Source organism: Argiope bruennichi, chromosome 11 (assembly GCF_947563725.1).
Source record: "Argiope bruennichi chromosome 11, qqArgBrue1.1, whole genome shotgun sequence".
NCBI classification, from domain to species: Eukaryota; Metazoa; Arthropoda; class Arachnida; order Araneae; family Araneidae; genus Argiope; species Argiope bruennichi.
This window is the reverse complement of record NC_079161.1, coordinates 13,925,173-13,952,222: the sequence shown is the minus strand read 5'-3', so window position 1 is coordinate 13,952,222 and position 27,050 is coordinate 13,925,173. Positions and strand designations below refer to the sequence as shown.

At 31.1% G+C, this 27,050-nt stretch overlaps 1 protein-coding gene across 1 annotated transcript; it reads left to right on the top strand.

Moving 5' to 3' along the window:
- The first annotated feature begins 242 nt into the window (after positions 1 to 242).
- Positions 243 to 26,562, top strand: LOC129956917 (cysteine dioxygenase type 1-like). Its single transcript, XM_056068953.1, has 5 exons — positions 243 to 636; positions 15,555 to 15,672; positions 19,468 to 19,591; positions 21,661 to 21,830; positions 26,390 to 26,562. Exons 1-5 carry the CDS (start codon positions 410 to 412, stop codon positions 26,435 to 26,437), a joined length of 687 nt encoding a protein of 228 aa, XP_055924928.1. The 5' UTR covers positions 243 to 409; the 3' UTR covers positions 26,438 to 26,562.
- Positions 26,563 to 27,050: the final 488 nt, after the last annotated feature.

Genomic DNA, 27,050 nt, shown 5'->3' with positions numbered 1-27,050 from the left:
CGTCTGAACCTTTCGTGAGTTTCCCACACGAAAATCTGAACCAAATAAATAAAAAATAAGGTGAACGAAAAAAAATAAGTGATTGACTTCTTGGGGTCAGATCTTGGCGATAGGATTTGGCGCCATTATTATCAATAACGGAGGTATCGAAACGACTTCGAGCTGTCACTTACGGAAAGCCTTATCTGTTAAGAAAAGAGGGAAAAGTAGGGATTTTTTTTTTCCCAAGCCGGCTTGGAGAAGACGCGTTCTGCCCATATTTTGTGATCGGTTGTGAACTTGATCGCATCGCCTCTCTAGCGTTCCTGTCTTGCGTCACCTGTCAATTCTGGTCACATCGTTCTACTTCCAGCAAAGCTTGGATTTTTTTCTTCCGAAGTCGAGTTTGTTCTTCGAGTAATTATTTCCCATGGCTGAACTTGATTATCGTTCCTGCTTCGGTGCTGGTCAAGATGTTGAAGTCCAGAAACGCATGCTGACCGTTCCCAAGATAGACACTTTGGACGATTTGATCAGGGAACTGAGGGAAGCATTCGCTACTGATCGTGTAAACATTGAGCGAGTTATGGACTTGATGAGAGCTTATAAGTCCAATCCTAGGGATTGGATGAAGTATGCCAAGTTTGACCGCCACCGGTGAGTTTTTTTTCTAATCATTTTTTTTCCCCATTATATCTTAATTTTTATCTTAATGAAGAGTTTTTTTTTTCATTTAAATCCTTGTGAGAGTTTTTATGATTTATTATCCCTTTAATGATCTTTTTTTCCTTCATTGTGTCCCAGTTATAATGAAATTGTGAAGTTCTAGATTTGATATCAGTTAGTGTTTCTTACAGTTTATTTTTCTCTGTATTTTGTTGAAATAAAGGTTTTATTGATTATTCTGTGTACAAATATTTGGATGAAAATTAATCTTAAATTACAAACTGGTTGTTTTCATATGTTATTTTCAAATAGTTTGCTAGTAAGAAAGGATAAAATGTTTATTAATAAGTAATACAGAGATATCATTAAAAGCAATATTTATCAAGAGGATATTTTCTTAAAATAAAAAATGGAGACAAAATAAGTTTAGTTGAAATTAGAGAAAAATAGTTTTTCTCGAAACATAATACAAAATATAAAGAAAAACGCAACATGGTTAAAATTAAAAGCAATATTCCGAATTAGATTATTTAAAAAAATCTAATGGCACCATTTTTCTAAAAAAAATAGTTCATCTCAAAGAATAATACAAAATATTACAAAATATAAAGAAAAACATATATAACATAAAGAAAACAAAATATAAATAATCCCAATAGCAATAATCCCAATTAGACTATTTCTAAAAAATCCGGAAGCGAAATTTGCCCAAAAAAATCATAAACCCTTTTCAAATTTTATACTGTCTCAGAGATATTACAAAATTAAAAAGAAGCCATTAATTCTTTAAGAAAATAGTTAATGAGTCCTAATAGGTCCTAATATAATGTGGACATACGTAAGTTAAAAAACCTCGTATAAATTTGAAATATTCCTATTTTTCTTAATAGATTGAATTAAATTAATTTTATGTGTTATTGTTAAGAAAAATAATAAACAACGAAAATAATCAAATTACAAACTGCTAAAATAAAACAACAAAAATGTGAGGAAAAACACATTTCTATATCTCTTTTCTTACTAGAGGCATCATTTCAGAAATTCAACAATTAGAGATAAAAATTCGTTTTCTGGAATTATATTTCATTTATCACATTTCACGACCTTACTTAAGGCTTCCATTATTTGTTTAAAAATTCGAGCTTTATGCTAAGAATTACTCTCATGGCTACTTATCTCGTGTAAGAATAAAACGTGCAGGAAGAAGAAAGCGTTTTTCTTCCTTTTTTCTTAAAAAGAGAATTCATTTTTTTTTTCTTTGGCTGTTTAACCAAAATTAATATGCATAAAGAGAGACGAAAGTGTTATTGAAAAAAAATTAGAAATGTTGGATATGATGTGGAAAAATTGGATTAATTCGAAGTTCGCGAGACAGCTATAAAAATCTGATTAATCCAAACATTTTAGATAGCTAAATTAGTTCTGGATATGACGACAAAATAGAAACGAAAAATTGTTGAATAAAAATGGCAACCTATTATTATTAATATTTAAAGTTTTAATAATATATTATTCGATTAATTAATATACTGCAATAATTTTAAGATATAAACTGATAATTGTGATTTGAATAATCAGTCATTTTAAATTTAATATTTTTAATAAGTAAATTTAATAAAGATAGATAATACCGGGTTTGCAGTGCAATAAAATTTAAAATAAAAGGTAAAATTTACATTTAATGTGTTCAAAAATGTTTTTAAAAAAATGATTAATTTTTATTGCTTTCTTGATTTAGAACATTATCACATAAAGTAAAACTGGCAGATGAATAGAAGTTGATGACATATTTAAATAACAAAATCAATTGAGAAATGAAATAGTGCTCTAAATTTTCATTTTTGGCTTCAACTTTTAAGAAAATAAATTCGAAATATAAATATCATTTTTAAATTATGTTTATAATAAATTCAAAAGAATAGAAGAGGATTCAATTAGCAAACAAATTCAAATCAGTCGATCCCTATTAAATATATAATTGAATTCCCATAATACTAATATATTATCTTGAGAATCTTTTTAATTTTGAATATGGAAATTACTGCACTAATTAGAAAATCTGCGAAAAATAATTGAAATATTCGGCTTAAAATGTTACTCTATAACAGCACGCTAAGGTAATAGAACAAATATGTTTCCACCATTTAATCATCATTATCATTTAATCATTATTTATATTACTTTTTCGTAAAATCAATAGGAAATTTCGGTTTAAAATACCATGAAAAAGCAGATGACTCTTTCGAACATTACGTATTTGACTTGAGTAAAAAAAGAACAAAAACAAGGTCACTCGATAGATATTTATGAAATTGAATGTTATATAGGCCAACATTTCAAATCGATAGGTGAACTAACATGAAACATAACCTTCCTGGGAAAAATCATAATTCAGTATTTTATACCTTAATGTAAGAATTTCCATTTATAACAAAAAAAGAGATTTGGTTGTAAATCCTTTAGTATTGCTTTTTTTTAAATAAATTTTTAAAGAATAAAAAATGTAATAAAAGTAAATTTTATTATTTTGTTCGTCGATTTTTTATTACAAAAAAAATGTTGATTGATCTTTAAAGTTATAACACATTTTTGTATTATAGTTATATTGATTAATTAATAATGAGGACTAAATATTAAGATAATTCATGCAAGCTTAAATTTTATATAGAAAATGTAGATCTAAGTTATTAATATTAATAAAAATAAAGTTTTTAAAAATACATTTTTACGATTAAAGTAAAAAATAATTTTTTATTAAAAATTTGGGTGTCTAAACTGAAATATAAAAGCGTGAAATATTTTCAAATATATTTTAAATAATTGAAAGTTAAATCCTATTCAAAATAAGTTTTAATTTTTAATGAGTTCCCAGTAATTTATTTTCTTTTATTATTCTTTATATCTTACATTTTCGTATGATATTATTTTCAGTGCTCCACATTTTAATACTTTTGCTCTGAAATCTAAATTTTTGATTAAAAATTAATATGTTTCTATTTTTTAATAAACATATAGAATTTCAAATATTTTTTGTACTTTTTAGTTTTTAATTTCTATTTTATTATAATGAAAATTATGGAATGTTTGCTGAAATGTACTGTTAGTTAATACCAGTTGTATTGAATAACTAAAGAATTATTTAATAATTGAATTCCAGAAATATTAAATTAGTGTTCGGCCACCATACTAATAATTGTACAAAATTCCATAGTTTAAGTGTATATAATAAAATTAGCAAAAAAATAATATCGTTTAGGAAATTCAGTGTCAAATAAAATTGTGCAAAAACTCAAAATATAACTATTTCGTAAGTTAAACTATTACAAAGTTCAATTATTTTTAAATTGCTCGTAAAATCATTTGAAATATTTTATTACGTATTGAGTTTATAAAAAAGGAATAATTTTTATAGTTCTTAGAAATTAAAAATAAAATCACTTTCAAGCATACGTGTTTTGTGGTAAAGGTTGCCAATTTTATCCCAAATAATTTTAATGGTGTTTTGGAATTGTTGATTCGTTGCCAACTATAAATTAAAAACATATGCTAATTTCATTGATTTTCCCTCTAGAGACGACGAAAAAAGTTTCTATGTTTGTAAGTATGTACATTTAAGTGATATTTGCATCTTCTTAAAAGCGTTCACCTTATATATTCACTGCATAATTTATTTATTTTTTTGTTGTTGTTTTTAAAATTCTTGATTGAATGTAAATTAAATAATTTACGCAACTATATTAAATTTATCCATGATTTAGCAATAAGTTCATTTTTCAAAATTTGAAATTGCGTGTTTTGTTGCAGAAAATTCCATTGTACCAATTAAAACAGGTGGGCATCCAACACATCAAATGAAATTAGGACTTGAGTGTACTTTTTGCTGAGTGTACTTTATATATTATTCAATATGAATAGTTTCCCAAAAATAGCAATTCAAAATGGTTTCATTATATCTTTTAAAAAAAGGTTGAAGGTATTAAAAAAAGCGCCACTATCACCTAGAAATAAATGACGGAAACACCATCCTGAGGAATTAGAGGGCGCACGGAGACGAACCAATAACGGTTGTAATTTCTTATTTGCCGGCGCGGTGCGTTTGCAGAGTACCTCTATACGTTCCACAGTAGCACCACATCAACTGCCCAAAGCATTTTACAATTATGCACATTTCTATGGCACGTAGATCCTTTCTATAATACCCGATGTTTCAACATCATTGATGGCCGCGGTGGCCTGGTGGTAAGGTCTCGGATCCGGAACCGGAGGGTTTCAGGTTCGAGACCCAATTCCACCGAAGAACCGTCGTGTAAGGGGGTCTGTTGCACGTTAAATCCATCCTGACCAAACGTCCTCCCGCTGGTGTGGTGTGATGTGGAGAGGGGGGTGCCATCTCAGGTGTCGTTCTCGTCATCTGACCGCGGTTCAAAATGACGAGATCCGTCCCAAAATAGTGTGGCGTTAAGATGAAGAGCGCCGTCTGCTGGCGAACAAAAGTTGCTAGTTTTTTTTTTTTTTTTTTTTTTTACTTGGACGTTAATGAGACGTAGATGAGCCAAGACGGAGATGAGACGGAACTGATGAATCGGCAAACGTAAAAATACTATTAATGTTCATATCATTTAGATTTGTGTAATTGTCCATCCAAATATAATATTAAATGTCCATAAAGTTAAAATAGTAGTGGTTCATGAGTCCTACATGTATATACGGCCGGCGTCCTGGCATAGGGGTAGCGCGTGCGTCCTGGGTTCGAGTCCCGGTTTGAGCATGGTTGTTCTTCCGGTGTTCTATCTGTGAGTTGTGTGAATGTGTCCTCCTGTAAAAAGGGGTTGTGCAGGCGAATGAGCGATGCGTGAGTAGCTAAGTCCTACTCTTGGCCCTAGTTGGCGCTACTAAACAAACAAGAGAACTCCCCCACTGGCTTTAAATCGATGTCTTCGTAACAGCGCGCTTGTCCATAGCAAGTGCCATAAGAAACAACAATATGTATATACATAAAAAAAAAGAATCCAAAAAGCGTAAAAGTTGCTCTTTTCGCTAAACTTGGATAATAAAATAGGCGTGCAAACTAAAAAACAGAAATGTTTTACATAATTGATTGATATGGAATTGTTGTTTTAACACACAAATATCTTTTAACGGTTAAATTTGTATTTTCATCATTTATAATTTAGCTGTCCCAATGAAAGTTATGTGAATGTGAATTGAGCAATTTTTCTTCTGATCTAAATCCGAGGGATTTGTAACGAATTGTGATGAGTGAGGATAGTACCTGGGACCTTGTGGTTTGCAGCCCAGTAACATGACCGCAATACAAAAGCAATTGCTCGGGTAGCGTAGCTGTTAACTGGCTTATAAGCTTTCACCACAGACTCTCCCTCCAGTGAGTCGGAGGTGAGACGAACGATATGGCTGTTGAGTGGTGATGTATTAGATGTGGATTCTAATGCGCCAAGCGTTATGGCAAGCTTATGTGAGTGAGTGGTTGCTGATGCTGCATCAAGGGAGTTTGACGACTTTAGTTTGCTGTGGGTAGATGGCACAACAACAAAGGTTGAAGGATCACGTCCGGGTCACCAATGTAACTGGTGGAATGAGTGTGTGGCGAGTTGGTATGAGCGGAGATACAACCTGGGACCTTGTGGTTCGCAGCCCAGTAACATGACCACAATACAAAAGCAACTGCTCGGGTAGCGTAGCTGTTAATTGTCTTATAAGCTTTCACCACAGATTTTTGTCTGTGGAATCCTTTAAAATGTTTTGTGTACTCTGTAGATGTGGCTGAGTTGGCCCTGTTAAAAGACCGTACAACGTTCGAATCGGGCAGATCAATGAAAACTCTAAGCAATATACTCAAAACTGCCAATGTCAGTTTGCACGAAAAATGTTTAATAAAAAGAACCAACTCTTTTCAAAGTTAATAATGCTATGTTTTAAAACACTAAGAGTGTTATATAAAATTAGATAGCAGACATAATTTAATTAAGTATTAAAAATTGTTTTAATAAAAATCAGTATTGGTGAATTTAACTATACAAACATAACATTTAATTTTATAATACGCAGAACAACTATAAACTATACTTTTTGACGTCAAGCAATTCTGAGACCCACTCAGTCTACAACAAAAGATATTTCTAAGCCAAAGATTTATGTTTCGAATGTTTATCCAAAAATTGATATCTTTTCATTGTTTTTATTTTTAAAAATTGCGTTTTATCTAATTAGGTTGTTTAGAGTTTAAAATTATGCATCTAAATATTAAAAGTGATTTCGTCAGCATAAAATATTTACTATTTGTGTTTAAATAGTTAATTTTCTTTTTTTTATTCGTGAGTATTATTTTTTTCAATTTCAGCTTAGAGTAAGTATCTAGATATATATATTTCTTGCCATATTCATTTATTTTTCATTAAATTAAGTAATAAATACTCATGAGATAGAATTTTTTTTTTGCAAAAATATCTATTTTAAACATGTGAATTTCAATACAGATCGGTGGCCTGGTGGTAAGGTCTCGGTCTGGAGGATTTCAAGTTCGAGACCCGATTCCACCGAAGAACCATCGTGTAATCGCGTCTGCTACATATTAAATCCGTCGGGGAAAAGCGCCCTGCCTTTGGTGTGGTGTGGTGTGGTGTAATGTGGCGGGGATGCCACCTCAGGTGCCATCCTCGTCATCTGAAAGCGGTTCAAAATTAGGAGGTCAGTCCTAAAATAGTCCTAGCGTTGTTTTAAAACGGAGCGTTAATGTAACTAAACTAATGACAGAACGATCTACTCTTTGACTATTATTTTAGAGACAAATAATATAATAAAAAAATTAAGATAGGTAAGAGCCAGTTTCTACAGGTATTTTTTTTTCATTTACGCATTAAGAGGGATTTACATCAGTAATCTTAGTTTTAGAGGTCGTTGAGTCAACTTTTATTAGAAATAATGCAAAAAAAAAAAATGCAGCAAATATTGTATTAAAAGAAATCGAAACTTGAAGATTTTTTTTTCACTATCCTAATATTCACTTTTATATATACGATGTATGTACAAAAAAGAAAGTATCGTAATCATTAAAAAATTCGACTCCAAAATTGTAAAAATGCATACTCGAAATTTTGACGAATCTCCATGTTTTAGATCTCCTTGAGTTCAAAAAACACTATTTTTCAGTTATGCCTATTGGTCTATCTATCTGTGACAAAGATAACTCAGAAACGCTTTGAGCTAGACGGATGAAATTTGGTATACAATCTTTACACCAAAATTTACATTTCGAGGAAATTGTGAGCAAAATCTGTTCAGAGACAGTCTATCTGTCCGGCTGTTCGAGTAATCTTTAACACGATAATTACAAAACAAAAAGAGACAGATAAAATTTGGTATACAGATTTAACATGTATAGTGTAGACACCTATCAAATCCTGAGCCAAATCCAACAAGGAGTTGGCTGTCTGTCGGTCTGTACTATCAAAAACACGTAAACGCTATACTTTAAAAACACACTGATTTAAATACATCAAATTTGGAATGTTATTCTGTGACTGCAATTGGAATTCTGTGTCAAGTTTTTGTTTCAATCGGTTGGGGAAAAAAAGCGCCAAAAACATATTTTCGATTTCCGGATATTCGTAACTGCTTGCCAGGGTTTAATCGCCAAGGATCACACTATAGATGAAGTAAAATGCCAAATTCACGCCAAAGGTTAATATTTCGAAACTCTTGTAAGCCAATGAATGCCATGCAAGGTTCTCGAGGAGAAGAAAGACAGACGAATCATTTATTAGAGTGTATACGGGAAAGGTTTGGGGAGACTACGCGTGGTGGTTGGTATCGGTATGTGAACATAACTCAAAGCAGAACAAGCTACAATCATTTAGTAAGTCATTAAATTAATTAAATCATTTGCCATTGTAGTTTCTAATGGCTTTTATCTAGACAAGCCGGCTGACTTTAAGAAGTCATTTGTGGGTTTAAGCCAAGGCTACGTCTCTTGTTTTTACAGTAGCGCCATCTAGGGCCAAGAGAACGACTTAGCTACTCACACGTCACAACCCGTTTTACGGGGCGGACTTCATTCACTCATCCACAGATCGTAATTTAGAGCTGAATCAGAGAACGACCACCCCTGATCCAGTACCCCCAGTGGTATTACTCTCAACATGGGGGACTTTTGTGAAAACTAAAGGATTATACGCGCGTCAGCAACCACACACGCGGGAAGTCTTCGGCCGGCGGGGTTCGAATTCGCAATCCAACGGACGCGAATCCAACGCCCTACCAACCAGGCTATCGACATATGTGAGTCTAAACATGTGAGTTTTTTTATGAAATTTGTCTGCGCATTTTCACTTCACAACCATAATTCAGATGCACTATGGTTAACTTCAAATATCTATTAATCAGTAAAAGTCGCTAAAATGGCTTCTCTATATCAAATTTTGGAATAAGACTAACAAAGAATGGACCATCTGTCAGTCCGTACGTTTGTATGTGTATGTGACATCTCAAAAATTCAACGACTTAGACAATTGTAATTCTGTATGTGATTATGTCACTAATGTTATAGCTGTATGGAAAATTTTGGGCCTAATTCGTTAAAACAAAAGTATCTAAATGTCATTTTTTTTTATTTCCATTTTATTTCGAAGCACTGAACGCGCAACATTTCTTTTACATGCTTCTCTGAGCATAAAATAACAATCTACGGACAATAATAATGAACCATGCGATATGACAGTTCCTTTTTTTTTTCCCCTTCCTTTCTTTTTTTTTTTTTTTTTTTTTTGTCAAATAATACTATATTTTCTTGAATGAATAATTTCTCATGTTGATATTCTTTTCTTTTCTTTTTTCATTTTACTAATTCGGAAACTTTTATTTAATTCAATTTTTCAAAAAAAAAAAAATTACTAAAAATGAAGTAAAGTAGCATTTTATAACTATACATCTTGCGACAATTCTATACGAACATCTTTTCTTTTCTGAAATATATATATATTCCATCACATGTTTGAGTACTAAAAAAATGTTTTAATTTGACATTTTTATTGAAAAACTGAGGCTATAAATATATTTATACAGATATTGAATTACGTCTATAAATTAGTTTGAGTCAAGTTGGAGCAGGTATCTTTAGTAAACGTCGTAAGACGCTGAATTGCTTTAAAATTGTCATATTCCCATGAACATTTTTTATTTCCTTTGGACAGTTTCCAGGTTACATCATAAGCCAACAACTATTACATGGTTAAGCATCGAAAACGAGTAACCTGCTGACTCTGTAAATATTGCCACAGCTTTATGATTTTGACTGACAGCATAATTTTGTTTTACGAAACGGAGAAAAGTACGTGCAGCCATTCCGATGGTGAAAAAGCTCTGAAATTGTTAATAATTTGCATACTTCAAAAAGTCATTTATGCCAATCATTAATGCAATGTTAAAGCTTTATATTCTTAATACTTATTTTACATAGATTGGAGGCTTTAAATCCTATTTTTATATTTAAATTATTTTTAATAACTAGCGGTAAATATCTTCCATTAACTTTCTAATATATTAAGGAATTATGGGGCGTTGTTACACATTGCCTCATCGGTTTCAGCATCCACCAAATCTGCTTACAAACGGTTCTTTGGTAGAATCGGGTCTCGAACTTGGAACCCTCTGATGATAAAATCATATACTAAACTTTATTTGTTTGCTCTTGAATTTTTTACATCGTGTTCTCATGCAAGACACGAGAGAAGGACAGACGGATTTCATTCAAAATTTCATAGTAATCTTCGATTTTTTATTAAGATCCCATACCAAATTTCATACTAATATCTTGTTGAGATTTTTAGTAATCATGTCCATATACTGACCGACTGATTCATAGACCGACTGATAGACATAAGTCCAGAAATATTTCTTTGAGGTTTTGGAAGATTTGGAATGTAAACATTCTTGGAAATTGCAGTCCATTTCTATGCTTCGTAAAGAGAGAGAGAGAGAGATTTTAGTAAGATTTCGAGAAACTACGTAATTAAAAAATTATTTACTACAACTAATATTCTCAATTTAATCTTTTCTCTACTAAAATGAAAAATGTGTGTGTGTGCGTTCGTGGGTGCGTGTGAGCGTGCATGCGTGCGTGCGTGCGTGCGTCAGTATACATTCTACTGGGCAGACCATTTGACCTAGAGCTAGGATTTTAATTAAAAATTAACGAGATTCTGGTGTTTATTTATGATAACTTTAGTAAATATTATTCGATAATATTAAATATTACCTGTTTTAAAATATAATATAACATTTAATTAGTTTTTATTTTTTTAAAATTTGCAATAGAAGATCGCTATAATACTAAGCAAATAATGAGTAGTTTATGGTAATATACAATTGTTCGGCGTTTCTGTAAAATGACGTCACCTTCATATAGCGCTGCCAATTTATCGTTTAGTTTCTTACTTTTAATTAATTAACCTCGCGTCATCTTGAGAATATCGTTTGATGTTTTTGAACTTTTTTATATTTTAATTGTAAAATTAAAATATAAAAATATAAAATATAAAATATAAAATAAAATATAATAATAAAATAAAATATAAAATATAAAATAAAATATAAAATATAAAAATATAAAAAAAATATAAAAATATAAAATTAAATTGTTAAGTTTACTTGTAAACTTAATAATTTATTTTTTAACGTCTTTTTGTATATTTTATAACCGCACTTATACGATTTTAACCTTTCTGTTACTAATTGTGTGTATAAAAGAATCTTTAAATATGCTGTAAATATTAGAATATACTTTTAAAATCAAGCTATCATTCTCTTCATTGGATTTTACCATATATGCAACAGCTTTTAGAATATTTCAGTAACAGCAAACTTATGATCGAATGACTTGATACTACTTATTTGTTATTTTCAACTACTGCAATGCAACATAATCGACTGTGCGTATCAATACAATGTTATCACGACGGATTCTTAAAATTCTAGTCGAGTTCTCTCAAACCAGTTGACTGTTGGCGAAAAACTAAATACTTGAAAGTTATTCACAAGTTATTTGCGTCTTGAAAAAAAAATAGCTTAAAATCTTCGTCCTTCGCATTATATTTCAAAACCATTTCTTCGAAATTCAAAAAACAAACGAACTAGAGATACGTAATAACAGACAATCGGGCATTTCACAATCTACCGCACACCCCTTGTTAAGCAACTGTGACGCATCCGTTTTCATTGCTTTAACGCTTATTTTTCAGGCTCTACTATATTTTTCTTGTATGAAATCTTTTAGTTGTTTACATCCTACTGTTTGTTACCCTGGGGCTAAAAAACATGAGGAGATTCTATTTCCCGAGTTTTCTAGGGCAATTATGTTCAATTAATGTGAGGTTCTTTGGGGATTTTTGTCTAAATCGTTTTATAAACGGTTCTGAGTCCAGTAGTTACCTCGAAAATAAGATTTCGCCTCGTTTGCTATCATTTCAAATAGTATATTTATTGTATTTTGCAGACGTATGAATATTTATTTTCATGCCACTTTTTTAGTTTTAAACACCCAGTCATTTTCAATAATTTAGTATTTTGTTAGAACTTTTTTCTCTTAACTATGCTTCTTTTATTTGGAAAAGAGGTTTCTTTAGAAGATAATTTTTACTGAACATCGTTGTTTCAATTTAATTTAAATACGATAAAAATTAAATAGAATAATTAAACTTATAAATCTTTTCTTTTACATTTCTTGCTTCATTTATTTTAATTCCCATACTTAAAAAAAGAAAAGGAAATCCTGTTTGTGTAAGATTATTCTCCGAAATAGGCAAGGCATACAAAGTTCTGAAGTCTACAAAATTCTATGAGTTCTCTTTATATTTGAAATTATACATAAGAATGCGATAATCTTAATCAGACAAATTTACGGGAAAAAAATGAAACAACAATTTATGATTGCCTCGGAAATCGAACTCCAATCTTGGAAAAAATATTTATTATATTTCTGCTTTAGAAAATATTAACGAAAAGAAAGAAAATCTAAATTTTCAAAAGGATCTGGAAAAGGAATATTATTAATTTTATTAAACACACTAAGTATATATGAAGAGAAATGTTGTATTTATTTTGTATAGTACTTGTTAATTTTGACAGTTCTCGCGATAAATCACCAAAAAATGCTAGCCCGGCGCCAACCATCTTGGCGAAATTTTAATATTTTATGTAAAAAAGAACTTGGCTATCTTAATATAACTTGAAAATTGTCTATAAAACCTGCGATGTAATCTTCTTGGCGAAATCTTGGCATCTTATTTACAATAGGGCTTGGCGATCTTGGCATTTTATTTACTATAGAGCTTGATGACCTTGGGATCTCAGTAAACAATCAATCGTGGGAAATAAGAGATTCCACCATAGAATGATCTTAACAGACTATGCCAAACTATAACTATGCCAAATTTCTGATATCTCGGATTGGATGATAAACGGTTCGGTAAAGAAATTCGATGCTTTAAAAAATGCTTAGAGAAGAAAATTTCAGAGTTAACTTTCTCGAGAATCACACTAAAACCAAAACAAGAACTGTATTTCTCCTTTTTTATTCTTCTAAAGTCCGAAAAATAACATTTTTGCAACATGTCCTTCTTTTTCTTGTTCGTGTTTATGAAAAGGGAAAGCTTGAAGACATGTAGAAAAAATAGAGCATGTCATTTTCAACCAAAATTAAGATGTATCATAAAAAATTGTATCCAATTTTTTTAAGTACTTTTTAAAAAAAAATACATTTAAATTTCTTCAACGTAAGGGGAGACAAGCTACTCTATAAAATACATTATTTACTTTTTTTTGACAGTTAAATTAAAAGAATATATAATATTTTCATTATTTCTTTTAGTTATCTAAGCTTCATCTCTCGTAATAATTAAGTATTATCATTAGAAAATATCATATTAAATAAAATAACAATAATAAATAAAACAAACAAAATAATAATAATGCATAATACATAAAATTAAAATAATCTTTTAAAAAATGACACATTGTGGTACTTTTAGAGTTTGTTTACTGATCCTATTTCGAGGTGTTTTGATACTTTGTGGCATACGAGTACTCAGACTTTCATTTTCAGAGATGTACTTCATATTATAGTAAAAATAGTTACATATGGAATAACTGCATAGCATTGGCGGACAGTTGTTACGAAATCTTTGGGCTGAATTTCGCTTGCGATCTTTAACGATTGTTTTGTTATAATAACTATCGTGTGGTTAATACACATGTATCAGAAAAACGAATATGGATTTTGGCCATCTTTTCCCTGAGCGATTGAAATCAAAATTTAGCATAGTATTATAATTGCAGTCACGAGCCTACTTAAAATTTCACTTTAATTTTATGTTTTTGAGTCATTGGAATTATTTCGTTTATATTGAATTTACATGCATGCAAAATTACAGACCGACAGGTGGTCAATTCATTGACAGATTTGGTTTCAAATTTGCTACATATCTATATTTTAGATTCTTAACCTATCTACCAAATTTTACCCATCTAGCTCTTTACGTTATTACCTATCACATTCACTCGTATTCGGACAGATAAACGGTCAAATAGTTCAAAATGTGACAGAAATGCACAGATTTGATGCAAAGACTACTTACTAAATTTCATCCATCTAACCTGATAGCGTTTTTGAGCTGTCATGTTCACAGTCAGACTGAGAGATCGTTAAATAAAGAGTCATTTTTCGGGCTCGGGACGCTCTGAAACAGACATTCGTCGAACACCTTGAGTTGGAATTTTTTGATTATTACGATACATGCTCTTTGCATACTTCGCTGATGAGAAAGTAAAAAGAAGCTATAGATGAAGTTTAAGCAGACAAACCTATCTAAAAATATTATTAAGCTGCCATGTTTAAGACCAGTGGTTCGGTTTATTTATTTGTTCCTCATGCTGCTTCAAATAATATTCAGTATCAACAAAACGGTAACTGACAAGTTTTCATTTAGTGGAAGCCTGTAAAAATATTAAATACAAAAATAGCAAAATTTCATTTATTCCTGCAAACTTATAGACATTTTTTTTTTTCTTATTATTCTTGCAAATTGGTAGACATTTTTTTTTATCTTTTCCTATTATTTTTGCAAACTGATAGACATTTTTTATCTTTTCTTTTTATTCTTGCAAATTGGTAGACATTTTTTTTTTTCAAATCTTTTCTTATTATTTTTGCAAATTGGTAGACATTTTTTTTCTTTTCCTATTATTTTTGCAAATTGATAGACATTTTTTTTTCTTTTCTTATTATTCTTGCAAACTGATAGACATTTTTTTTTTATCTTTTCTTATTCTTGCAAACTGATAGACATTTTTTATCTTTTCTTTTTATTCTTGCAAATTGGTAGACATTTTTTTTTTCAAATCTTTTCTTATTATTTTTGCAAATTGGTAGACATTTTTTTTCTTTTCTTATTATTCTTGTAAATTGATAGACATTTTTTTTTATCTTTTCTTATTATTCTTGCAAATTGTTAGACGTTTTTTTAATCTTTTCTTACTGTTCTTGCAAATTGATGGACATTTTTTCAATCTTCTCTTATAATTCTTGCAAACTGATAGACATATTTTTTTTATCTTTTCTTATTATTTTTGCAAATTGATAGACATTTTTTCTTTCTTTTCTTATTATTTTTGCAAACTGATAGACATTTTTTTATCTTTTCTTATTCTTGCAAACTGATAGACATTTTTTTTTTTTTTTTTATCTTTTCGTTTTATTCTTGCAAACTGATTGACATTTTTTTTTTGTTTTCTTATTTTTCTTGCAAACTGATAGACATTTTTTTATCTCTTCATATTGTTCTTGCAAACTGATAGACATTTTTACTTTTCTTATAGATGTAGTCTTTTTGTTTTTACAGATACACTCGCAATCTTGTGGACGAGGGCAATGGCAGATACAACCTGATGCTTCTGGCCTGGGCTGAAGGTCAAGGCAGCAGTATCCACGACCATGCCAACAGCCACTGCTTCCAGAAGGTAGAAAAATGCAGTTGATTGGCGATTTTTGATAAATTAAATTAGTTATATGAAGTAGAAAACTAAACTTTAACAATTATTCCTAAACTTCCATCATTAGATGTAGATTACCTTAGAGAAATTCAAACCTTAATTTTGTTTCTGGTGTGAGATTTTTTAATGGAGTCAATTCACGCTACTTCATAGCTACATACTAAATGTCAATGTGCTTGTCATCGGCCATCAACTTAAGAGCTCATTTTTTTTTCTTCAAATTCTCCTACTGCCCTTTAACCCTTTAAAGGGTCATTTTTTTCTAGTCATATTATATTTAAATATTTTTAGGCTTGAAATTAGAATAAGAAAAGGGATTCCTTTAGCTTATTAGATAAATTCAATTAAATTAATTAATAATTAAGTAACGAATCAAGACACATCATTTTGTCTGAGATAAAGAACTGAAGCATTTAAGTTTCTGCCTTCCTAAAAAAATGTGTCAAAACTTATGCCAACCTACATAATTTCAGACAAAGGTTGATAAATTTGGTGGGAAGCATACTTCCCATGGCCTTAGAAAGGGTTAAAAAATGTGCAGAGTGCTCTAATTAGGACTTAATAGTTAATCTCTCAATCATTAAAGACTGGCATGGATTTCCAGTCTAAAAAACGCTTTAAATGATGTAAAGGATAATATTTTATATTGTTTGAATCAATAAATGAACAATCGAAGAAAAAACACGAAATCAGAAATTTTTTCAATCTCCTATCCTTTAATCATATTTAAGAAAATATTTCTGGAAACATTAACATTTTAAATATAAAAAAAAGTCTCGCAAGTCTGCGATCACAGCTCTCAGAGCTATGAAGCTTTCTTTATCACTATTTTTAATCACTTTCAAATTTACCTCAATTCAACGATTGTATCAAAAAAAAAGTCAAGCCATTAAAGAAATCCACATTATCAAAGCCTAACAACCGACATGCAAGCAATCTGGCGGACGTTAAATCTGTCTGCCCAAATGCCATCCTTCTGATCTGGTGCAAAAATAAAGGGGGAGATATGTCAGCTCAAATATCATCCTCGTCATTTGACTGCGGTTCAAAATTATGAAATTCTTCTCAGTTCTAGAAAGGCTTCAAAAATTCATGAAAATTTAAAGCACTATTGTATTACATTTGATCGCAGAAGTATAAAGTTTCTTTTTTTTATTTAAAATAAAATATTAGAATGTTAAGAATATTTTATTAGATATTACTAACGAAAGTGAGATACCGTATTACAAAATATTAGAATGTTAAGAATATTTTATTAGATATTACTAACGAAAGTGAGATACCGTATTACAAAATATTAAAATGTTAAGAATATTTTATTAGATATTACTAACGAAAGTGAGATACCGTATTACAATCTCAAATTAAATAATTTTTTCATCAGTACTTCTACTGACTAAAGAGATGAAAAACATCTATCTTTAAAAAAATTTCCATTCTGGCGGTCGTTGATCTTTGATAAAGAAAAATGATAAAAGGCGTCATAACTTTGTTAATTTTGATTGCAAAAGTGAAACATTGTTAGTGAGTCAAGAATATTTTATGAAATTATTTAATGGGAGTGAAAGACTGTGACAATTTATATCGTACAATTTTCTCAACTGTCCATTAACTAATGGAAAAAAAAATTCTTACTCCATTTAAAACACTTTCCCAGCTACAAGTATACGCTTATCATTTTAAAACTAGTAATAGTTTAATAATAAAAATAAAGTAAACTCAAGGCAAAACGCCCACTCGCTTTGTGAAAAAGCAAATGTTGTTTTCGAAACAAACTGGTTACTCGCAAATTGGCGTGAAAAGAAATTTACATTCAAACTTTTCCAACAGTAAAGGTCAAATTGGTCAAGCTGTTGCACAATGAAGCTAAAACCATGACAATAACACATTTTTGAAGGTTTCCTCTCTTTATTGCTTTAAATAATTTTAGTGTTCATATTTAAAAATTTAATCAACTTCATGCTCCGGAACAGTAACATGTTTTTGAACGAAGCAATGTTTCTTTATAAGAAAATTAAAGTTTATAATACACAGTATGGGTACATGAAGCAGTACATAATATAAGGAGCCCTGAGCAGTACATAATATAATACCCTGAGATTATAATATCTCAGGTTATAATACCCTGAGCAGTACATAATATAAGGCCTCTCTTCTAATAAGATGGTCAGTTAGTTTGATTTTAGTTTCCCATTTCAACGCACTTTTATGATTTATTTTACATGTTTGTGATTTATTTTAGTTCAATATTATTTTATTTAATTTACTCTGAGAATATGCATTTGTATTTATTTATATACTAGCAGCTTTAGATAAGCAGCTTCTACGCCAAGAATATAAGTTATATCTATTTTCAATCGAATCGTATTGAAAAAATTTTAAGGCCGTTGATTATCAGATATTAAAGCCATGTTAATTTATTAGTCTTACATATGTCCTGTTTATGTTGAGTATTAACTTTCTGAATGGTGACTGTTTTAAGATATAATAGCACTATTATGTCCAGTTCTATCCTCTAAATGTGGGCTGCGATGAGCTGGTGGTAAAGTCACGGCTTCAGAACCTCAGGGTTTCAGGTTTGAGACCCGATTGAACCAAACCGTCGTGTAAGCGGGCCTGGTTTCACATTAAACGTGAGGGCCAAACGTCCTTCCGCTAGTGTGGTATGGAGAGGAGGGTACCAGAGGTGTCGTCCTCCTCATCTGACCGCGGTCCAAAATGACGTGGTCGGTCGCAAAATAGCTCTAATCTTGCTTTAAAACGGCAAGTTGATATTACTAAACTAAAATCAGTGGTACATTTCTTATACGCCTTGAAAATTAAACAAATATTAAATAATATTTTTTCTTTTAGCTTTTAAAAATGAAAGAAAATTCTGCGATTATACATTTGATGAAACAATGAAAACGATTTGAAATTCATTTTAACAATGTAATACATTGTTAGAAATTAAGCAACAGTTTTTACATTCCTGCTAATAGTATAGATGTATATGCGAGTTTTTGCAGACATTTTAAAAAAAAATTTAGTCAAAATTTTAATTAAAAATGAAACGAAATGTTGGAACTTTCCCTACTTATATTTTTCAAAATTAACATAGCACAGAAATAATTTTGACGTCATCTTGAAATTCAAAACATGGTATTTTCTATGATACCAAATCGAGGCTTGATACCATCTATGTTTTAGATACAAATCAAATTTTCAGCCATATTCAAATAAAAGATTGATTGTCTGTCTATCAGTCTGTATTTTCAGAAACATGTAAATGCGACAATTCAAAACTGCAGTGACTTAAATATTTCCAATCTGGTGTGTGATTTTGTGATTACACGTATAGCTTTGTGTTTGATTTTAATTGGTTAAAAAAAAGCGCCAAAAACTCAAATTGGATTGGATGCAATTAACCTCATGCCAGGTATGAGTCGCCAAATGTCATATTACATATTCAGTAAAAATGCTGAATTCACGCCAAACGTTAATATCTCGCCACTATTGTATGCCAATGTTCTCTGGGTTAACACCTTTATTACAGAATATGCGAGATAATTTTGGGGTGAACACTCCTGTTGATTTTAATTATTGTACTCGCAGACTGACAGTAAATAAACTTCCAATTCTTCCCCAGAATTCAGGAGAGTCATGGTGGAAATTTATCTAAATTTCAGAGCCGAATTTTTTGACGATTATAACGCTTTATCTTTGTGTACCTCGTATGATAGACAGTAAAAATTATGAATGTCGTTTTGTGACTTTTCTCAGATCTTGGACGGCACCTTGCGCGAGATCCGCTTCGCCTGGCCACCTGAATCACCTGACGAGGAGAGGGAGATGGAAGTGATTTCCGAGACCACCCTCGAGACGAATGATGTCAATTACATGAATGGTAAGCTGACATTCTTTTTCTTCTTTTTGAATTAGGTACAGAATTAATTATTAATTTATACGAAAACTTTATGAAGAAGGGCAGCACTAAGATAGATTCTGGCAGACATTTAACGTTTTCATGGTTTGCAAGCTTTATGACTCAATTGCATCTCCATGTTACTGATTTTAAGGTCCTTTTCTCTCCTTTACTTGGTCATAGAAAACAAAGAATTTTTATTATTTACTAATCGTCTCAGACGACCAGTTGTTTCGCTGGAAGTATTGGTTACAGTTGCTTTCAGATAATTAGTTTTTTTATAATTTCCTGGCGAAGTAAGAATTTTTATGATTCTGCCAGATCGTCTGACATTAAAGCTAAGTTACTTTAATAGTGTTATTTAAATTCTGTTTATCATGTGCGTGGGAATTTCTAACGAAGAGGATTAACGTGCGCATGAGCCATTCTAATGGAGAGGACTAACGTGTGCATGAAGCTCTCTGATGGGGGTAAATAACGTGTGCACGAACCTTTCTAATGGAGTAGACTAACGTATACATGAATCTCTCTAATGGTGGGGACTAACGTGCGCATGAACCTTTCTAATGGAGGGAACTAACGTGAACATGAACCTTTCTGATGGAGGGAACTAACGTGAACATGAACCTTTCTAATGGTGGGGACTAACGTGCGCATGAACCTTTCTAATGGAGGGAACTAACGTGAACATGAACCTTTCTAATGGTGGGGACTAACGTGCGCATGAACCTTTCTAATGGAGGGAACTAACGTGAACATGAACCTTTCTGATGGAGGGAACTAACGTGAACATGAACCTTTCTAATGGTGGGGACTAACGTGCGCATGAACCTTTCTAATGGAGGGAACTAACGTGAACATGAACCTTTCTAATGGTGGGGACTAACGTGCGCATGAACCTTTCTAATGGAGGGAACTAACGTGAACATGAACCTTTCTGATGGAGGGAACTAACGTGAACATGAACCTTTCTAATGGTGGGGACTAACGTGCGCATGAACCTTTCTAATGGAGGGAACTAACGTGAACATGAACCTTTCTAATGGTGGGGACTAACGTGCGCATGAACCTTTCTAATGGAGGGAACTAACGTGAACATGAACCTTTCTGATGGAGGGAACTAACGTGAACATGAACCTTTCTAATGGTGTTGACTAACGTGCGCATGAACCTTTCTAATGGAGGGAACTAACGTGAACATGAACCTTTCTAATGGTGGGGACTAACGTGCGCATGAACCTTTCTAATGGAGGGAACTAACGTGAACATGAACCTTTCTGATGGAGGGAACTAACGTGAACATGAACCTTTCTAATGGTGGGGACTAACGTGCGCATGAACCTTTCTAATGGAGGGAACTAACGTGAACATGAACCTTTCTAATGGTGGGGACTAACGTGCGCATGAACCTTTCTAATGGAGGGAACTAACGTGAACATGAACCTTTCTGATGGAGGTAACTAACGTGAACATGAACCTTTCTAATGGTGGGGACTAACGTGAACATGAACCTTTCTAATGGAGGGAACTAACGTGAACATGAACCTTTCTAATGGTGGGGACTAACGTGCGCATGAACCTTTCTAATGGAGGGAACTAACGTGAACATGAACCTTTCTAATGGAGATAACAAGATAAACGAAGATAGCTAGATGAATAAAATTCAGTACACAGATTCAACATCGATAGTGTGAACCCATAGATCTATACCCATGAAATTTTCAGCAAAATCGAACGAGCGGTTGGCAGTCTGTACCTTCAAAAGCATATAAAGGCGATAAAGGCAATAACTGAAATATATTTTGAATAGTATGCGATTTTCTGACTACAAGTGTGATTTTGTATCATTTTATTTTGTTTCAATCAGCTGAGAAAAATGCGTCTAAGACACAAATTTGGCTATCGGATACTATTAAGTGCGTGTCAAGTATTAAACGTCAAAAGCCTCTTAAGGATCACACAATAGATTCAGTAAAAATGCTCAATTCATGCCTGAATTGTCTGGAGAGAACCACTCCTGGTTTGTGACAATTCCGTTTCTTCCCTTTCAGACTCGCTGGGTCTCCACCGAGTGGAAAACCCAAGCCATACCCAGACCGCAGTGAGTCTCCATTTGTACTGCCCGCCGTTCGAGTCCGTGCTTCTCTTCGACCAGCGCACTGGCCACAAGACCAAGGGAAAAGTCACCTTCTGGAGCAAATACGGAGAGAGAACTCCATTTGTAAGTTTTTTTTCAGCGTTTAATTTTCGTTTAAAACATCGTTATTGCCTGTATCTTTTATACACGCTCAAATTTAATTTTCTTTTAGTGTTTGTAAAGATGCAGTTTTGTAATCAACTTTTCTCTCAGTTCCTGACGTTTCAGAATTTCGTACAATGGCGTGTTTCCGATGACATTACAATATTGTTAACTTTCAACGATTTTATTATTAGTAATTGAATTGATGAAATTAGATTCTATGTCATTGTTTACTCAAATTTTTCTTATAATCTAATTTAAAATGAGTAAAATTTGTATTAATAAATAACAAATGAAAAAATAAGAGATTAAAAAAGTTCTTCTCTTGTGAATGCTAATAAAATTTAGTTTCAACATTTTTTTTATTAAATTCATTTTATTACACGATTTTACTTTACGTCTTTCTTATTTGCAATGTTGGAATTTCGTCATTACTATTTTATTCATTTAATGAATGCTGGAATATAATGCTAAGGTGGGTTTACACTCAACCAACTACAAACCATCCAATAAAACCACGCATGCGCAGAAACTGTACAGCAGTAAGTACTTGTTCTGTCGAGACAAGAACTTGCTATTGTCCACTCTCAGCGCATGTTCAATCTTCCTACTGCGCATGCGTGACTGACTGGAATCTTATAATTGGTTGAGTGTAAACTCCCCTTCAGAATTATTAATCTTTAATTCACTTTGTTATGAATGAGAAAGTGAAAGTACAACTATGTATTTTAAAGAAAATAAAACGATAGAATATTTTTAAACTTCATTATTAATTAATTTAAATTTAATTTCATACCACCTAAGAGATTTTTTTACAGCAAATAAGAAAAACAAAATTCATTGCTATATTTTATATATTTACAAAAATGGGCAGACAAAAATATGTGTTATTTTGAAAGACCGACACCTGACAAATGTTTATATTCCCGGCGAATGTCAACATTTCTCTAATCGTTTGGCGCTTGTCCAAAATGTTGCTAAAAATCTTTATTCCTTTCTTATACCGGTAAATGCCGCTATTCAGCATGCATTAATGAATTAATCAAAATATGTTATTATTTAAGATAGATATCTGACAAATATCTACAGTCCTTGTAAATAACATCTTTCTCCTAATCGTTTGGCTCGTATCAGCGAAATTTCTTTAATGATAATAATAATAATCCGCGAAATTTATTTTAACTATAAATAAAAAAAACCAAAACACTATCAACTCATTTTCTTAAGCACGTGTTCAAAGTGCGCGTGTTTAGTGAAAAATTCATAGCGTAAATATTTATTTGAAAATATCGCAAGACGATCTTGTTTGGCATAAATATTTTACACCATTAACCTCGCCAGAAAATTATTTGACAGTATTTATATAACTGCTGCGATCTTATCTAAATTATAAACTTCAATGCAAACTATATCAAGATTAATAAAAATGTAATGTTAACTGGTAAAATCTTGCATTTCAATGAAGATTATAAAAATAAAAGCTCTTAATAAGTAATAAGCTCTAAACACTTAACATCTTTAAATGTTTGCAAGTATCTTTGCTTGACATTATCCTTTATATAGTCTGCTAAGCTTTTGAACTTGTATCTATCTTTTTTTTTTATGTACATTCTTCAATTTGCAACATTTTCATTGAAAAATGTTTGCCTAGCAAATCACAGTAATCTGAGGAACTGCTTAGGAATAGTTGGCAGATCTTCAAGGTCAATCAAAATCATTATCTTCATAGAGATTATCTATGTCGTAAAAATATTTTACCTGATTTTTTTTTATCTTCAATTTACTGTATTTCGTTATCAAGATTTTTGCATGGGTTAATATTCTGATAACAATAGTATCAGTGCTTTTGGAAAAACAAAGTGTAATTTTTATAGTGATAAACATACTTGTAAGTGAATGCCGTAATTATTGGAAAGACAATAAATTTTTTTTGTGGAAATGTATGCTACCGTGCAAGTTTAAATCTTGGCAGAAAACGGTATCAGTTTTGCAGCTGAAATACCGAATACTTGCTAAATATCATTTATTACGGTTCGATGGCTCATGAATTTCAAATTTTTTAATTATTATTTACTTATTAAGTTATTTGAAACTATATACACTACAAGTTTGCTTTGTGGATAAATTAATAGGCTACCCTAGCACCTTTTATCCGTACTTACCGTTGCATGTCACACAAAACAAGCAAAGGCTTACATCCAATATAAGGCAACACTCAATAGCGTCATCTAGAGGAACAGTAATCTGTTATACCATTATGTCTCACACTGGCAAATGCCGAAATTCAGCATATATTGATGGTGAATGTTCAGCATGTATTGATGATTTACCAGTATTGAATTATTATTATGTATGCTAGTTTAAATTATGGCATTTCAAATTGTACAAAAAAAAAAAAAAAACCTTGTTTTTACATCTGCATTTGGTCATCTTTTTTGCAATGACAACTTGTATAGCCTTGTTCTCGATATCTCAAACGAATTGTAGCTGCTTTAAGTTTTGCAATAAATTAAATAATTTCTGTGTAAATTTATTATTATTAACATGTGAGAACATGATGTTGTTTTGGTTAGAGGGGTTTTGAAGTTCGAAATCATGTAGGAAATGAATAAAGCATAAATGGCAATTTTCATCATCATCTTTTAATCGCATATAATTTTTTACCTGCTTTTACCAGTATTGCATTATTATTATTATTATTATTTATGCTTCTTTGAAAGCAGATGTTTTTTAAAAGGTTGACCTGCTTTTACCAGTATTGCATTATTATTATGTAGGCTTCTTTGAAAGCAGATGCGTTTTTAAAAGGTTGACCAGCTTTTACCAGTATTGATTTATTATTACGTACGCTTCTTCGACAGCAGATGCGTTTTTTAAAGGTTGATGTAGAACTATGACATCAAAGCTGTAATTTTATCTCAAAATCGGTCGAGCTCCAAAACTTTGTTTGCCAGGTAGAAAAATTGAAAATGAAAGTTTAAAAAAAATTATCATTATATATATTAGAGATATAGAGAAGTCTCGTGATTGTTTCAAGCCGGTTTAAACTGGTTAATGACATAAATTAATTAAGACAGATAATGACTTAAAAATAATAATGTTCTCACATGATAACTCGAAATTTGAGATCGTAGATTTCATTTTAACTTTTTTAAAATTTTCTTTTCTTATTGCTCGTTTCCGGCTCAAATGTATGTTTATTTGTGCTGTTATTTAAACTTTCAATTATTTCAATATATCTCATATGTTTTAATTACAAAAGATTAATTTGTATTTAAAAAAATTGTATTTTTATCCTAACTTTAATTTATTTTTTTTATTTTTTATTCAACATTTATCATCAGTGTATGCTGACATACACCAGTTAATAAGTCGAATGTACAAAAATATAACAAAGTATTTGGTCTTACATTAATGTATTCACCAAGTTCCCCCCCCCCCTCCAAAAAAAAAACACACAGATGGATTTTGAAAATTAATATTATAAAAAGAAGCAATGAAATAGAAATGTATTGCTTGCAGCCTTACGCATGTGAAATCAGGGGATTTTCCTTAACCAAATTGCAAATTTAGTAATCATTACTACCAACAGGAAGTGCTGCAAAACAGGAAAAAAAAAAAAAAAAAAAGCATAAAAATGTTCCAAAAAATTAAACAGCGGTGTTTCCAGTGTAATCCGGATTTGCAGCAAAGACGTAGCTTTTCCTGACTGTCAAGCAAACATTTACAAATCTCAAATTCTTCATATGAACTTCACCTGTTGCTGATCATCTGCAGCGCCATCTGTTGGTGGCACTGTTAACTAAATTGGAAATTGGGATGGATAGTGTTTTCTGATTTGGAAAGCATAAGGCGTCAAACGATACATTTCTATTTCATTTCGTCTTCTTTTTCTTTTCTTTTTGTTTTATTATTATTGGTTTTTAAAATGTAGTGGTCATTTTTGGGACGCCCGATTTCTAGAGAACATCGGCATTCTTCTGATTTGGAACTTGCACCGTAACAAATAAATAATATATGTTTTTAAAAAAATTTAAATTAATAAATATGCTGCCATCTTATCAATTATATTTATAAATATTCCTTACAGTTTCATCCCGAAAGAATGTCGTATTTTCTTTTTTGCTAAAAGATCACTTAAAGAATTTATTAAAGAAATTATTTCTTTATTAAAGAAATTATTTCTTTCCAATTCTCTTGCATTCAAGTATACTTATCTTAATTTCACTTTTTCTGTTCTGGCGAGTATATCTCTGTGAACTTGACTTCCGAGATATTCGTAGATTAAACCGTCATTTTCTCCATTATTAATTATTTCCATATTAATACATACTTTTATATATATTATTTATTACTTTTATATATATGAATATATTATTTCCATATTAATACATACTTTTATGTATATTATTTATTACTTTTATATATATGAATATATTATTTCCATATTAATACATACTTTTATGTATATTATTTATTACTTTTATATATATGAATATATTATTTCCATATTAATATATACTTTTTCGTTTTGTTTGCAGGGTGCCATCTCAGCCAAGTTGGATGCCGAAGATTATGAAAACAACTGAAATAAAGACTTGTATATAGCTGTTTATTCGGCCAGTTATTCATCATCGTCCGAATGAATATGTACCGTTATTTTTCTTATAAACTTATCAAATAAAAATTCTGACACAATGTGTTAATGACAGAACGTTTTCCCTTATTTCTCCCCCTTTTTTTCAAACATTTCTTTTAAATTCATTGCAAAGATGAAGTTTTATAATAGATTTTGTATCTATTTTCTCAATAAACCACAATTCTGAAATTTTGCATACTTGTGCATTTCCAATTTAAAATGCAGAACTATAATATTTCAAATATTTAATATTTCGAAATCCTGTTGTTGTTGGGCTATACCACCTCCATGAAACCAAAGATCCCTAAAAAGTCCTAAAACAATAGCGGATCCCTTAAAATCTCAAAAATCGTAAAATTTAAACATTTAAGAATATTGTTACGAATGTGTGATGCGGCTTCCCAGAATAATTGGTTCCATAGGAGATCCCCGAGCTTGGCGACAAACTTGGCGACGAATTTGGCGATATATATTTATGTATAAATCCCAGTTGGGGAAAATTCTTGTTAAAAGATGAAATAGATCCAACAATATTTGCAGCTAGAATATTCCAAATGATCAGA